Genomic DNA, 15,405 nt, shown 5'->3' on the forward strand with positions numbered 1-15,405 from the left:
TTTGTACAAACAAACCAATCTTGACCAGGAGGGGGGGAGAGGCAATTTATGAAAGCAAACCTGGCAGCCGCTCCCCACGCCTGCCCAGTGCCCGCTCCCACCTCTACTCTGAAAAGCTTTTCTTCCTGATTCCAATTCTGCGGAAAAATACCATGGACACAAGTGGTTTCACAAAGCATGTTGGGTGATCCCGCCTTCCAGTCAACAAAAACAGAAAGAATAAAAGAAACTGCTTTTCTGTAAGCGTAGTATACAAAAACTCGCCGAGGACACAAAATAGAACTTTTGGGTTCAAGTTAGCTGTTTTCTAGAACTTTAAAACATCTTCTTCCCACAGACTAAATCCTAGCTCTAAAATAGGAGGAGTTCTGCAAACTATATTATCTTGTTATCATGCTAATGGCTGCTCTTTATTACCTTCCAGGACTTCATATCCCTGGTCTCATATACCCCTCAGAGCAAACGTGCGTGCTCAAGATTATTCTAGTGATGTTCATTCTACAGCTGAGAAAATTAAGGGTCATCGAGGTTAAATAAGTGGCTGAATACCACAGAGCAGGGGAGTAGCAGAGCTGGTGTTTGACTCCGGTCTGTCAAACTGAGAAGACGATGGCTTTCCGTTACACCAGACCCTGTTTCTGCAAAGAACAGCAGCCGGCCTGAGGCGGTGCAAAGTTAAACAGAAGCACGTTGCTCTTTCACAAAGACGGCAATATTTGAAACACTAGCCCTTCCCCCCAAAGCAAACCAGCCAGCCCCCAAACAAACACATCCGTCATGAAAGAATACTTTTAAATAGCTCCAGTAACATTTAATTTCACTTTTAAGTAGAAATATTTTCAGTCTTCTTTTTTCTGAGTTTTAGAGTGATCCTGTGATTATTATAAATAATTCAGATTTTACAGAAATAAAGTAACAAGGAATGAAAGTCTCTGTGCCAAGATAATCAATATTAGCAGTTGGGGATATATATCCTATTGAACTTTTTTCTATATATTTACAAACAGAAAGGTATATATGTATGTATGTACATGTGTATACACATACACACATGTGCTAATATAACAAAACTATACGGAGGCCAATATAGCAAAACAATGATACATTCTATTCTGCAATGTACCTTTCTCAATTCACAATATAAAAGCAACACTTGCCATGGCTGCACAGCATTCCATTTTAATTGCTATTTGGTTGGATACTTTGGTTTTGTTTGTTTGCTTTTGCCAGCATAAACAGTGCTGCATTGCACACACAGGCATGTGTCTAATTATTTCCTCGGGATAAGGGAACAGTTAAAGAGCATGACATTTAAACTGACACGGATGGCCAGAATGCTCTCCAGAAAGGCCTTTCCACAGTCCCTGCGTGCACATCCCCAACTCTCCACCCTTACCGCCGGACAGGCTAAGTCCTTCCGCCTTTACTAAGCTGACACAACAGGGCTATCCAGAAGGTATACAGCCATATGATATGAAAAATTGAGACATTTATGGAAGAAGATACAAGACACATCATACTCAGGACAATGATGCTTCACCCTTCTTCAAAGTAGGCACCTTGAGACCTCACCCAGTTCTCCCAATTGCCATCGGCTGCCCTGAATCTCACTGACTGTCTGAAATCACTTCCCTTTCAAAGGTGATGTTAAGTTGGGAAAGCCAAGTTGGAGGGTGCCAAATCTGGGCTGTAAGGGGGCAGAGTCACCTGGGTGATTTAATGTTCCACCAAAAAACTCTTCACAAGATGTGATACATGAGTGGGCTCATTGTTGTGATGAAGCTGCCAATCACCAGCTGACCATAGCTGTGGCCTTCTGAATCATCTGAATAGTTTTCATAGAGGAATGTTCAAGCTTAAGTCAAAATTGATACAGATTCATTGCTCTATTCACTCAGTCATTTTGAATGCAATAGCCACACAGTGCACATACTCAACGTCCCCACTGACTAGTACAGTGAAGTCGTCATTGTTCACGCATGCACATTACAGTCCACTGTCCTTGGCTGCCAGGTTACATTGATGTTGCATAAACCATTCTCGTTCTATTAACAATGGCTGGACCTTTTCTGGACAGACCTCGTAAATACTTGTTTAATTTGCACAGCTAATTATGGGGATTAATCACCTTTTCATATCACTTCTTTGCATTTCTTCTTTTGTGACTTTTGAATTGTCATGTAAGCCAGTGTGTCCAGCAAGATAAACCAGGCCCTTGGTGAGCCAGCAAGCCACTCTGCAGATAAGCAGGTGAACAGGCTGACTGAGGGGTTTAGTAAGCATGAACAACTCTTTTCTCCTTACTCTGGCTATGGGACATAGGCTGTAAGTGGAGTGTCAGATCCAAAATCCAGTGCCTATACCACAGGTGGCAAACACAAGGCCCACAGGCCGAATCTGGCCCTCCACCTTATTTTATCCAGCCTGGCACCTTCTTTCTACCCGGTGACAACACTGAGCTCCTTGCCCCCAGTTAAGGAGTAGTTACATTTATACAGTCCTAAAATTATATTCAGCCCTTTGAAGGCAACCACAAGGCTAATGTCGCCCCCAGTGAAAACAATTTTGACACCCCTGGTCTACACAAACTGGCACTGCTAATGATGCCGCCAGAAAGACAATATTGACAGTTTATAGTGTCAATGAGGCTATTTTGCACAGGGAAGGAGAGGACTTCTAAGTTGTATTTGCCTACTGCTTTGGGCTGAATTGTGTATCTCCAAAATTTGCTTGTTGAAATCTTAACCCCTAGTGCCTCGGTGTGTGACTATACCTGGAGACAGAGTCTCTAAAGAGGGCCCACTCCAGTGGGCCTGTCCTTACAGGAAGAAGTGACAGGACACTCAGAAACACAAAGGCAAGAAGACCATGTGAAGAAACAGGAGAGAGGCCTCAAAAGTATCCAACTTTGTTTGTATAGCTGATCTCGGACGTTTAGTCTCCAGAACGTGAGAAAATCACTTTCTGTGGTTTATCCCACCCAGCCTGCAGTTCTTTGTTACAACAGCCCCAGCAAACCGACACACTCAGCACTCCATGCAGGACTAAGGAAAATCACTCGTCCATTTCACTGTCACAGAGGCGATCAGCACCCGCAGTGCTGCCACGGGAAAGGGCTGGCATCCTGTTCACCCTCATAACCCTGTGCATAGCACTAACTTCTATTTCCAGATGAACCACAAGGTGGTAACATGAATTTGGCCTTGACGCTCATGGCAGATGTGGATTCTACCAACGACAACTTCCCTTTTATGGTAGTGTGATCTGTTCCTCACTGGACCCAAGGAAAAGCTGTGAACTCATTCTCTCCCTGGAAACAAGCGTGAAAAATTAACTCCTATTTTCGAAGAAAGCCTATACTAATATAACATTAATGAGGAGTGTTTTAAAGCTCTACGTATTTGAGAAGGGAAGGAGGAAATGCCCCTGTACTCGATGCCCTGGTAAAGCCAGGTGGGTAAGAACAGGTCTCCGAGAAGACGGACAGCGCCTCACCGTAAAAGAGCCCCCAAAGGGAATGACAGAGCACCCGACCTTGCCCCACATGGTTTCGTGACCTCAAAGGGAAATGGATGAGCTAAAACACAGTAGTCTGAGTCAAGTGACTTTCAATGACCGCATCTCATTAATGTGTCAAACACACTATTAAGAAAAAAAGAATGTTATCTTGGACCTCAGGGTTTCCATCTCCATTGGTTCCATTGTTTTTAACTACTATTTCATGAGTGAACAGAACCCTCAAAAAAGAGGCTTTATTTTTTAATTCGGGGGTGGGGGGGAGAAGGAAGGAGAAGATGAAAACATTCAAAGAGGAATGAAATACAAAATGACCAGTTGTGCCTAGACAATCTGTTAGATTTGTTATTGTTTATTTTTTTAAGATTTTATTTATTTATTTTTAGAGATAGTGGAAAGGGGAAAGAGAGGTAGAAAACATTAATGTGATGGGTTCCCTCTTGGCCTGCAACCCAGGCTTGAGCCCTGCCTGGAAATCGAACTGACAACCTTTGGGTTTACCTGAGTCACACCAGCCAAGGCCATTCTCTTAGGATCTTATTTTTAATTTTTATTTATTTTTAAGATTTTATTCATTTATTTTTAGAGAGAGGGGCGGGAGGGAGAAAGAGAGGGAGAGCCATCAACTGGCTGCCTCACCCACGTCCCTAGTTGGGGACCTGGCCCACAGCCCAGACATGTGCCCTGACCAGGAATTGAACCAGTGACCTTTCGGTTGGTAGGCCAATGCTCAATCCACTGAGCCACACCAGCAATGGCAACCAATCTCTTAGGTTTCTAAACGATTCAAAGACTGGGCAGGGGACAAGGAATTACAGGGCCTGGGTCCGTGACTAAACTTTCTGGGCTTGGCTTTCTCATCCCGAAAATGGAGAAATCTCACTAAAAAATCTCTTAAATTTCTAACTTCACAGGTCTATGATAGCTGAAGAATCCAAACCAACCCCTGGGATCCTAAACCAAATAAGAAGACAGCTACTTCCAGAGGCTTCGGCGCTAATCACCTTACAGACCTGAGACCTCCAGTCAACCGATCCTTTGTTGAGACAGAGTTAACATCTTATCTAAAAAAGATAGCTCGGAATTCTTTGTGAAGCCTGAGTTTGCTGGGTGTTGAATGGTTCGCCCAAGAGCTTTAGTGAGTGATTCCTAATCTCATTCAAAGCAGTAATGTTAGATAACTCACCTGGGAAGCTCCTTCAAGTGAGAGACCCCATCCTCCACAAGGGAATTTGATGACTTTCATTTAAAGTATTCAGCGCAATAATTCCAAGTTATGACCAAAAGAACTCATTTCTATTTTTCTCAATTCTCTTTCTAGACTCGAGACTTGGAACCAAGGTATACCGAGGGAAGCTTTCCTTGTTTTCTGAGCTGGGAGGCAAGGGCATGATGCTGCTGCAATGTGGTCAAAAGTGGAAATACAACGGAAAATATTCATTGGACACCTCCTTCGGTCCAGGCCTGGTGCTGGAGACCAGACCGTGGGGACAAGCCAAGCATGAAAACATCACTGTTGCCCTGGAGGGCCCGAGCCAGACAGGGAGATGACCGCTGTGCAAAGAGTGCTCCTGCCCAAGATCCAACAGATGGTATGGGGACGTGACCTGGAGCAACATTCAGGAGAGAACCTACTCAGGGTTGGAGCTAGGAGAAGGAAGTTCTTAAATAACTAATTTTTGTTTCCCAAGCAAAATATATTCAAAGGTAAAAATAATCATAAAACACAAATGTACCTTAAGAACAATAGGAATCCCCCGTAGCCCCATCATGCACATGATAATTCCAGTTTACTGGGAACCTGGGCCCCTGAATCGGGTCTAATGCTCTTCCAGCTGCAGTAGGGTTACGACAAGGCCACAGAGACACACACAACGCCTTGTAAAGAGGCAAGGAGCCTGGGGGATGCTCTTGTATCATCACCCTTAACCAATAATGACGGGAGAAAATTTCTGAGCATCTAGAGAGCTCTTCTTACAAAAATTGGGATCTCAAATCCCTAGCTTTCTACCCAGCGGGAACACTTGTTTCTGAGGGAACACAGGAGTCCCGAATCCCTGGGGACACTCTACTGCTCAGTGAATCCCTGGCAGACCTCCACTGTGATCAGTGAAACCCAAATGAATCGAGCACATCTGGTCTATATTTGCGCTAAAGCCCCGGAGGGTTTAAATACAAAGAAAGTTTGGCAAAATGTAGTCTTGGTTCTGCTGAATCTAGGATTTAAAAAAAAAAAAAAAAGGGCCAGAAGGTATAACAAAGCCTGAGACAAAGTAAGGCTAACTTTGTAAATCCAGGAAAGTTTGTCAGAGTATTTTTTTTTTCTGATTTCCCAACACTGTACCAATGGCGTGCACTTCCAAGTCAGATTTGCTAGTTGTGTGTTTGGGTTTCTACACCAGGTGAGCAGGTAGACAGTATGGATTAGTGAAAGATTAAACTTATACACACACACACTCACACACATATATACATATAGCATATGTATATATACATATAAATATATACATATATTCATATATACACATACACAAGTATAAATTGTACATATACATAGATTCACACCTACATACAATTTCAGGACTTTTCAGTGTCTTTAATAAGCTAACAGATGCTGTATATCTCCAACAGCGGGGATGCAGTGTGGCCTAATGCACTGGCCCCCAGCATGCTGGTTTTTCTTGGGCTGCTCCGTGGACACACTTCGGAGAAATAGTGCATCTTAACCCAAATGAGACACAGATGCCTGGAATGCAGGTGACTCACCACCTGCGATTTCACTGCTTTCCTTCCGGATCCATTCACCAGACAACGATTAAACACGCTTCACCAAGTCCTGTTGTTCCTCACTATTGCACGTATGCCTGTTCATTCTAATCCCATATTTAGATCTACACTTTTATTGTGCTTTAAAAAAACAAACAAACCCAGAACTGAAGCCCCCCACTTAACAGCAGCCTATGGTACTGCAAACACTTCTTCTGCGCTTTCTCTTTCCTGGTTGCAACGGACTTCAAAGGCAGAGGGCTTATTTCTATTCCCTCTGACCCTCCTGCTGTTTATTCACCCACATAAAGTCAGTGGCACGACAGAGCTGCTCTGATTGTGAAGGGTGAACCTGCCATCTAGGCGAAGGAGACCCTGGGGAGGCAGGCGGTGAGAGAGGAAGTGAGCGTTATTAGGAACCTTGCTTACTCCCAGTCCTCCCACCGTTCGCTCTGGAGAGCTGAATCCCAGAGCAAACATCAGCGCAGCTCTCCAGCCCTATGATTTAGCCAAGGTGAGGAGATTTGTTTGCTTCGCTCCTCCTAATTATCCCCTCAGTGAGAAAATGAGAAGAAAGCACAGGCTGATCACAGAGTCTTTCCCTCCACAATTACACTGCGAATCAGGATGGCCCCGTGGGGCTGCCAGCTCCCTCGGATGACAGGGAGGGGTGCGCCAGGGGCAGAGCAACAGCACAGAGAAATGGGGCCTCGGTAGGTAGGTAAACAGGCTCGGCGGGGGCTCCACAGCCCCACCCCACACAGGAGATGAATCATGGAGCACCTGCCAGGGACAACCCGGGACAGCCGGGCTGAGGGAGCAATTCTTCACACAACGCCCCCCCCCCCCCGCCCTCCGCTTCCCTGTGCAAGGCCTGGGAGTGGCGGCAGATAAACGACAACAGTCTCTCCATGGCGGCAGTTCCCCTAAAGGCCCCAAGCTGTCAGCACAGAAACCAGTCACGCCCAAGTCCCCTCAGGCCCCTGCACTGACCTGGGGCTCAACTGCCGAGGGCTGCAAAGCCCCTCTGGGATCCCATCCCACCATGCGTGTCACTGACAGCCCTCTTTGGGGCAAGAAAGGAGTAGGCGGTACTACCTTCCTTTCCCATGCCAAAGGGAAGCAAGGCCCAGAGCTATTCGGTCAGGAATTATCCTTCACTCCAACGGCACTTTGCTCTGTACAGGACGCCTTCACACACATCGCCCAGCCTGGACGGGGATGCTCGGCTCCACTTCACAGGTGAGGAAAGGAAGTTCTGGGGAGGTGATGTGTCCGGAGGAGATGGAGACAGATGCGAGCCTGCTCCACATCCTTGGAGGGGTGCAGTTCACCCTGACTGAGCCATTCAGCCTCGAAGGAGGGTTCTCCTGGAGCCCAGCCACGGCCACAGGCCTGGTGCCGGATTTCTTTGAAGTGCTCAATAGTTCAACTGAAAGCCTTTATAAATCCCCCACTGCTGGTGTGGGTGAACAGATGCCAGCAGTTTAGGAACACTTGGTCTTTCTTCTAAACCACGTTTTTTCTCACCTTCCGTGTACCCTGGGACCCAGGATGAGCTGAAGGCTTTTCAAAGCCACAATACCACCCCGATGGTGCAGCTCAGGGTGTGCAGGCAGAGCCTCATGGGGTTCCCACTGCAGGGACTGCGTCCAGACTGGCCACAGGGCCTGGGTAGGGGCTCTCACTGTCTGGGGGCCCTGGAGCACACCACTGGCCACCTTGGGGCCTGGCAGAGTAGTGGACGTGACACTCAGAGGACCGGTCCAGCATAAGCAGATGGAGGCACTCCCCAGCCCCTGCGCCACCCTGGACCCTTGCCTCACTAAAGAGTGAGGGTATTTCTTTTCACAATGCAGTGTCTAGAAACTGGTTTACATAACACAATACTGTGGGCGCACAGCAGTGATCTGTAAACACTCATATCTGATAAGGAAACATCAGAGTTTATTCCTCAAGCTTTCCTGCTACACATCTACTTAAAATGCCTTTGATCTTGTTTAGGTTAAAAATAACCCCCAAGGCAACAATAGTGTGAGTGTATGTGTGTGTGTGTGTGTGTGTGTGTGTGTGTGTGTTCTCTATTCCTATCAGTACAGAAGGTCTGGAAGGTCACATAGCAAACTGATACCCATGATGATTCTGGGAGCACCACCAGGTATGAGAACCCCTGGAAAATGCTTTAGAACTTTGGAATCCAGTTTCATTCATATCCTAGTAGTGTTCTCTTAGAGAAGTTTCTTAACCTTCCACAGACTCGGAATCGACTAGGGAATAGGGAGAATGATGGCTGCCTTGCAGGACTGTTGTAAAGGCCAGAGCTCATACCCACCTGCACACAGCGCATGCCCAGTAAGTGCTGGCTGTGATCATTCTACTTCTGCAAGAGGATGGCTGTCCACAGGCTACACCTCCAGCCTCCCTGTAGCCGTGGGAAGAGAACTAAGAGTATCACTCATCATTCTCGAGCCCTGGATTTGCATATGTGGCTGTGGCGTGACCCTAGCCCACAGGCCATTTATTTCCTGGTGGAGACTAGAATGTATTGGTGATTTTCTATTGGCTCACCTCCACCCGTGACCCCAAATCCATTTTCCACCTTTCTTCACCTGCTCTGTGGCCTGGTGGCGGCCCTGTGAGGCTTTCCGCTGGGATCTGCTGATGGGAAGCCCCAGCTTGAACCTGGGTATTTATCCCCCACTGTCTCCCCACTTCACCAAATCTCTGTCCCTTCTGCCACCAGAGCACCTGGCCGGTGGCCCGTCTCCCGTGATTCCAGCCCTTGCTACTTCCGTGCATAGTCCTCTCATGATACTCCTTCAGGTAAACCCTCTGCGGGTTCCACCGCTTCCTGCCAGGACCTGACTGAAACAACAGAGGGGAGGATTTCTCAGTGTGAACTGTAACACTGTTAGAAAAGAGACTAAAAATAACTGGAGGCAATTAAAGCTCTGGAGACACAGCAACATTGTCCAGTTCAGGCTGGGGCTCTGATTTACACCCCTGGAACCTCTAGGAATTGAAGCAATTCTCACCTAGTAGAGACACCACTGAAGAAAGAGCCTAAACCTAGACATCTTGACTTTTCCTGCAGCGAGGACCCCATTTTCCACCTCTCTAAAGTAACGAGATCCCTGGGGCAGGCCAGGGAGGAAGCTGCATCCTTAATGACCACTCCCGAGTCTGTGTCCTTAAATCGGTCCACCATCTGCAGCCTCTACGGGAAGACTTGGGAAGGAGGTTGAGAGCAAGGAGAGGCAAAGAAGGGGATAAGCAGCCCTGGCTGGCGTAGCTCAGTGGATTGAGCGCGGGCTGCGAACCAAAGTGTCGCAGGTCCGATTCCCAGTTAGGGCACATGCCTGGGTTGCAGGCCACGGCCCCCAGCAACCGCACATCGATGTTTCTCTCTCTCTCTTTCTCCTTCCCTTCCCTCTCTAAAAATAAATAAATAAATCTTAAAAAAAAAAAGAAGGGGATAAGCACAACCTCACCCACCCATGGGTGGGAAGACAGTGCCTTCCCACCCATGAAACACTCCCCATGGTGCAGATGGGGGCATGGGGCATGCTTCGGCCACTGGCTGGCTCATCAGCACGGGGATCGACCAGAATTAAGAGACTGTCTGTGAAAACAAAATGCTAAAAAGAAATGTAGCTTAATGTCTCTTTAGAGTCAACAGACATGTCCTCAGGTGAGGTTTAAAAAAAAAACAAAAAAAAACTGTAGCTTATGAAAAGAGAGACTGTGATACACTAGGATTCGCTGCAAGATTATCAAATGCAAAGCTAAATCCTGTTGGAATCCTTTCTTTTTGTAGAGCCCCCCAATGGCACACGGCATGAGGGCCATGTTACTCAAGTTTGAAAAATGAGCCAGAGACAAATTCCTAGACAACAGTCGAGAAGGAAAAACAAGTATCATTGGACCCGCTGGGTGATTTCATCCACAGAAAAACCACCAGTAACTCCAACACTTTAAGAGGAAAACAATCTCTTGGGCGCAATAACCAAAACGTCAAGAACACACGAGAACACATAATAACCTTCCAGTGCCGTCCTAACCCTAGCACACAGGACGGTGCTTGTTGACAGGCCCGTATTCCACCCACAGAGCCAGCGGGCATTCCGCCCTACACCTACTGGAAATTCAATCAGTGGGACAGCGGGGTTGCGCGCTGGTGCAGAGCTCAATTCAGGCACAACACAATAAGCGTAACCGCACAATGATTTGTAGTCTAGACACGGTGGCCGAGTCCGATTCTCATTCCGCTTCACAAACTGTTTACTTTTACTCTGCTTAAGCCTACCTCCCTCTTGCTGCGGAGGGAATGCACATGTGGATGGCAGGATGAAAGATTCAACCCTGTACATATTACATATAGTTGTTATTCCAGGAGAAATAAAATTGACAGGGAATAGTACTTGTACTGAACCATCAGAAAACCACACGTTCAGATATATTGCCAAATGGTTTCCCAGTATCCATCACCTTCCAAGCAATCGGTCAATCGGTATACACGGTTTATTCCCAATTCAATTTTGAACCACTCAGGAGTCTAGCTTTTGCACTACTTGCACCTGAACTCATTCTTCAAACAGGCCTGGCTGCAGAGATTTGAGTGATGGCAACAGGTCACCAAAAGTGATTTGCAAAGCCCTCCGGCGTGGTGCTCCGTCTTACCAGTCGAGTCGGCCCCCGAAGCCCTGCCACTCAGCTGCTCCTCCGCATTGATGAACTGCAGGTCTGTGTACGAGGGTCCACAACTAGGACTACTGGTGTCTTCAGAATGTGTGGTCCAGCTGCTCTCGGAGGTCAGAGGGCATCTGCCCAGCGAGTTGAAGGAAGGGCACGTCCAGCAGGGCATGGTCAGTGGTTGGCCTGGGGATGGATCACAAATCAAAAGCATACACTGTAAAGAATTGTACTGTTTACCTTTAGAGCTTGTCTTTTTTTTTTTAAGAGGGTTTTTATTTTTAAAGGCTCTTTCTTTATTTTTAGAGAGAGGGGAAGGGAGGGAGAAAGAGAGGGAAAGAAACACCAATGTGTGGTTGACTCTCACACACCCCCTTACTGGGGACCTGGCCCACAACCCAGGAATGCGCCCTGACTAGGAATTGAACCAGCGACCCTTTGGTTCACAGGCTGGCATTCAATCTCCTGGGCCACACCAGCCAGGTTGGAGCTTGACTTACTTTGATATTGCTCAAAGCCTATGAAATCTCAACAGTTGCCCAAGGCAAGGAAGTATGGGAAGTACTGTTACCATAAAACAGTCAGTGGAGCACAAGGGAATCTCTGCCCATTGGCCAAGATGGTGTCAGGGCAATAGCCTTACACTGAGCTTGCTGAAAGCTAGAACGTTGAATGGGTAAAGCCCAAGACCACCCTAAAGCTAGAGAGATGAATGGATAGGACCCTGAGTGCGCCAAAGGCTAGAAAGATATTTGGATTAGAAAAAAAGCCCTTCTCTCCCTAACTCAATAAGAACTGTGGACTCGAGCAGGAGATAGAAACGGTCTTTGAGAAGCAAGTCCACCATTCTCCCAGGTTGTGCGGCACCCAGGTAAACCGCTTTCCTTCTGCATCAGCACGCTCCTCACAAGTTTGGTTTCCGTGGCAACAGGCAACCAGACCCTGTTTTTCGTTTGGCAGCAGCTCCACTCAGGATACAGAACAGGGAAAAGCCACTGAGACCCCTCAGTGTGCCAGGGTCAACATCAGTCAGCGGAGGTCTTGTGACCCTCAGATCAAACACTAAAACCTCACGACAGGATAGTAGTGATTTTAGGGTTTACTTTTATTTCTAAACTTAGATTTCAGTTTCATTCGAACCCAAATGCGTGAGTCTTACAGTTTCATTCTTACCCTCACATTTCCTCCATTTCTAGTGACAGACCAAAGAACTCAAGGAAACCCACCAACTTACACTGCAGAATTAGCTCTAGACCGGGTGAAGGAAGTAAAAAAACAAAATTTTAAAAGAACTCATTATTTGCAGATATTATTTTTGTGTACATAAAAAATCCCCCAAAGATCCTACTGGTAAATTACCAAAGTAAAAATTTTAACAAGGTACTTTAAAACGTTTCTGAACAGCAGCAAGAAATATTCATAAAATGAAACCTAAAGCAAGGTAGCATTTATGATAGCAACTAAAACTATGAAGCATACATAGTAATAAACCTAACAAAAGATGTGTAAGGTCTCAGGAGATAATTCTAAAGTTTATTAATAGACCATAAAGGAGACCTAAATAAAGGGAGAAATACATTCAGGGATAAAAAGATTTAATGTGTCCAAGATGTTAATTCTCCACAAACTGGTTTATAGATTTATTGAATTCTCAATCAAAATTCTAGATGTCTCTTTTCCTCATATTAATAAGCAGAATCATACTATTCAGGTATGAATGCAACAGAGTTTTTAATAATATAAGTATACATTTAAAATAAATAAAATAGAAATGATACTGGGAAAATACTATATGGAAAAAAATAGATTCCTACTTCACACTCTACAGAAAAATCAATTCTAAGTAGACTGAATGTCAAAGTGGGAAACGCTATTTGGGAAGTATTATGGAAGATGTAGAGCTAAATATGCTCATCACTTCAGGACAGGGAAAGGTTTTCTTCACCAAGGCCCAGACAGCACTCCGCATAAAAGAAAAACAAATTTCACATCCTGAATTTTAAAAACTTCTTTTCAACAAGAGGCACCATAAAGAGAGTGAAAAGATCATCCTCAGGGCAGGAAATAATGCCTACCATACATCACATCGACAAGAAACTCCTGGAAATCAGCAAGAAAAAAGAGAGATGCTCCAACAAGAATATATCTGACTAGGCAGTTTATGAAAGAAAACATCTAAATGGAAAAAAAAAAGATGTTCAACCTCATTAGTAATCTAAGAAATACAAATTAAAACCACAGGAGACACCATTACTCTCTCCATTTCCTGTTCTCCCTACCACCACATGACAAAAATAGAAATGATAATTCCAAGTATATGTGAGGCAGCATGGCCTCAGACTCTTACATACGGCTGATAGGAAAGCACCAGTAAATTGGTCTTTTCTGATAAAGTTGAAGATAAACACACCCTCCAGCACAGTAATTTCCCTCTGATTTTTTTATACAGGAGAACCACTTACATATGTTCACCAGGATTTATGTTCAGGCTCTTTCCAGAAAAAAACAAAAAGAATGCTCATTGAAGCACATCCTTAATTCCCCCAAAGTAGAAACAACTCAAATATCCATCAATAATAGAAGAGGTAAATGAATTGTGGTATACTAATATGGTGAAATTCACAGCAATAAAAACTAAAGGAACTATCGCTACACTACAGATAATATCATAAAACAACCTCACAGAACATTGTGTTAAAGGAGCAAGCATGAGATAATACAGAGTATTATTCCATTTATATAAATGAAGTTTAATGCACATGTAGGTAGGGTAACTGTTAAGAATCTTAAGTACCATAATCATTATCACAAACCCAGAAAAGTGGTGGCGTAGAAGAGAGGAAAGGGGATGTTCGAAAGGAGTGATCAGTAGGGAAACCCAAGGGCTTCTGGGTGATGACAATATTCTATTTACTAAACTGGGTGATGGGCTGTACTATTGTTCTTTATAATTTAATATACAGTAAAAATATATTCCTTTGATTAAAAAATAAAAATGTAACACACATTTGAAATATACAATTTAATATACATTTAAAATATGCTCCTTAAAAACAGTGAAGTCTTATTAAAGCCACACATCAAAAAACTTCAGTTACTTAGAAAAAAAGCTATTTTAATTATTTATATTTTCACATTAGTTCTTTACACTGGTTAGATAATGCTTTAGTATTTCCTTGGAAAGAGAAACAAAGAATAATGCAGCGGGAAGAGGCGAAGTCCCCATATCTCACAAACTGTTCTCATTTGGTCTAATGTACTTTAATTGTTCACTTAGCAATCTTGGAGAAATCATTTTATTGAGGTTCTGAATGGAGGGCCCTCGGGCCACAACATTAGTGCAAGTATTGGGCCCTGAACTCTTCTCCCGGGGCCAGACCTCTGGCAGCCGGCCAGGGCAGAGGGCAGCCAGGTGCCCTCATCCCAGGGCTTCACGGATACAGACAGGCACCCAGCAAGGAGAAAGCGATCAAAGGTAGAGCCTGGCCTCCCTCGCCTTCCTGGGAAGTTACTGCAAGGGTCCTGGATCCAGCCCTATAGCCTGGAGCAAGTTACTTAATCTATCTGTTGAGTTTTCACTTGTAAATGGCGCTAAAAACAGTGCCCACCTGAGGAGATGATGAGCTTAATAATGACCAAAACACTTGGAAAAGTGCTTGATGCAAAAGTACTCAAAAAGTGTTAAGTGGTAGTTGTTACTATTTCCAGACCTATTCCATATGTCCAAATGTACTTGAAATCTCCACTTGGATCTCTCTCTCTCTTTTTAAATATTTTGTTTATTTTTACAGCGAGGGGAAGAAACATAGAAAGAAAGGGAGAGACACACTGATGCAAGAGAGAAACATTGACTGGTTGCCTCTCCAAACCTGCAACACAGGCAGGCAGGCAACCGGGAATCAAACCGGAGACCTTTCGCCTTGAGGGACAACGCCCAGCCGAGCCACACAGGTCAGGGCTCCACTTGGATCCTAACTTTACACGTCCGAAACTAAAGGACACTCCACTCCAGCTCCTTCATCCTTCCAGATGCTCAGAATGAAAGCTCCCAGTCATCCTGGAGTCTTTTCATATGTGGTCCCTCACCTCTGTTAGTCCCACCTTCGGACTCTATCTGAAATCCTGTCACTTCCCACCACCTCTAAGCTACCACCTTGGTCCCAGACACCATCCTGTCCCGCCTGGCTCATTGCAGTGTTCTCCCACCTGGCCTTCCTGCTTCTGCACTCGTCCTCAGCCACACAGTTTTGAGAGAAGTGCCCATGCAAACTTAAGTCGAATCTTACCACACCCCTGCTCAAAACCCTCTAATGGTTTCCCATCTCGCCCACAGCAAAAGTCCAAGTCCTCACCACACCCTTTAAGGGCCTGTGTTGTCTGAGTCCCCAGGACCCCTCTGCCTGTCTCCTTCCCTTCTCCCCAAGTCCCCCC

The 15,405-nt window shown here is 45.3% G+C and overlaps 1 protein-coding gene across 2 annotated transcripts in view; it reads right to left on the minus strand.

Moving 5' to 3' along the window:
• Nucleotides 1-15,405, minus strand: part of STON2 (stonin 2) — a 124,802-nt gene that overhangs the window by 68,855 nt on the left and 40,542 nt on the right. For both annotated transcript variants that reach the window (XM_028507679.2, XM_036012838.1), the window contains exon 4: nt 10,963-11,160. In XM_028507679.2, the coding sequence (XP_028363480.1) occupies nt 10,963-11,160 (198 nt within the window). The remainder of the gene's footprint in view (nt 1-10,962; nt 11,161-15,405) is intronic.

The sequence above is a fragment of the Phyllostomus discolor genome, chromosome 1 (assembly GCF_004126475.2).
Source record: "Phyllostomus discolor isolate MPI-MPIP mPhyDis1 chromosome 1, mPhyDis1.pri.v3, whole genome shotgun sequence".
Lineage (NCBI taxonomy): Eukaryota > Metazoa > Chordata > Mammalia > Chiroptera > Phyllostomidae > Phyllostomus > Phyllostomus discolor.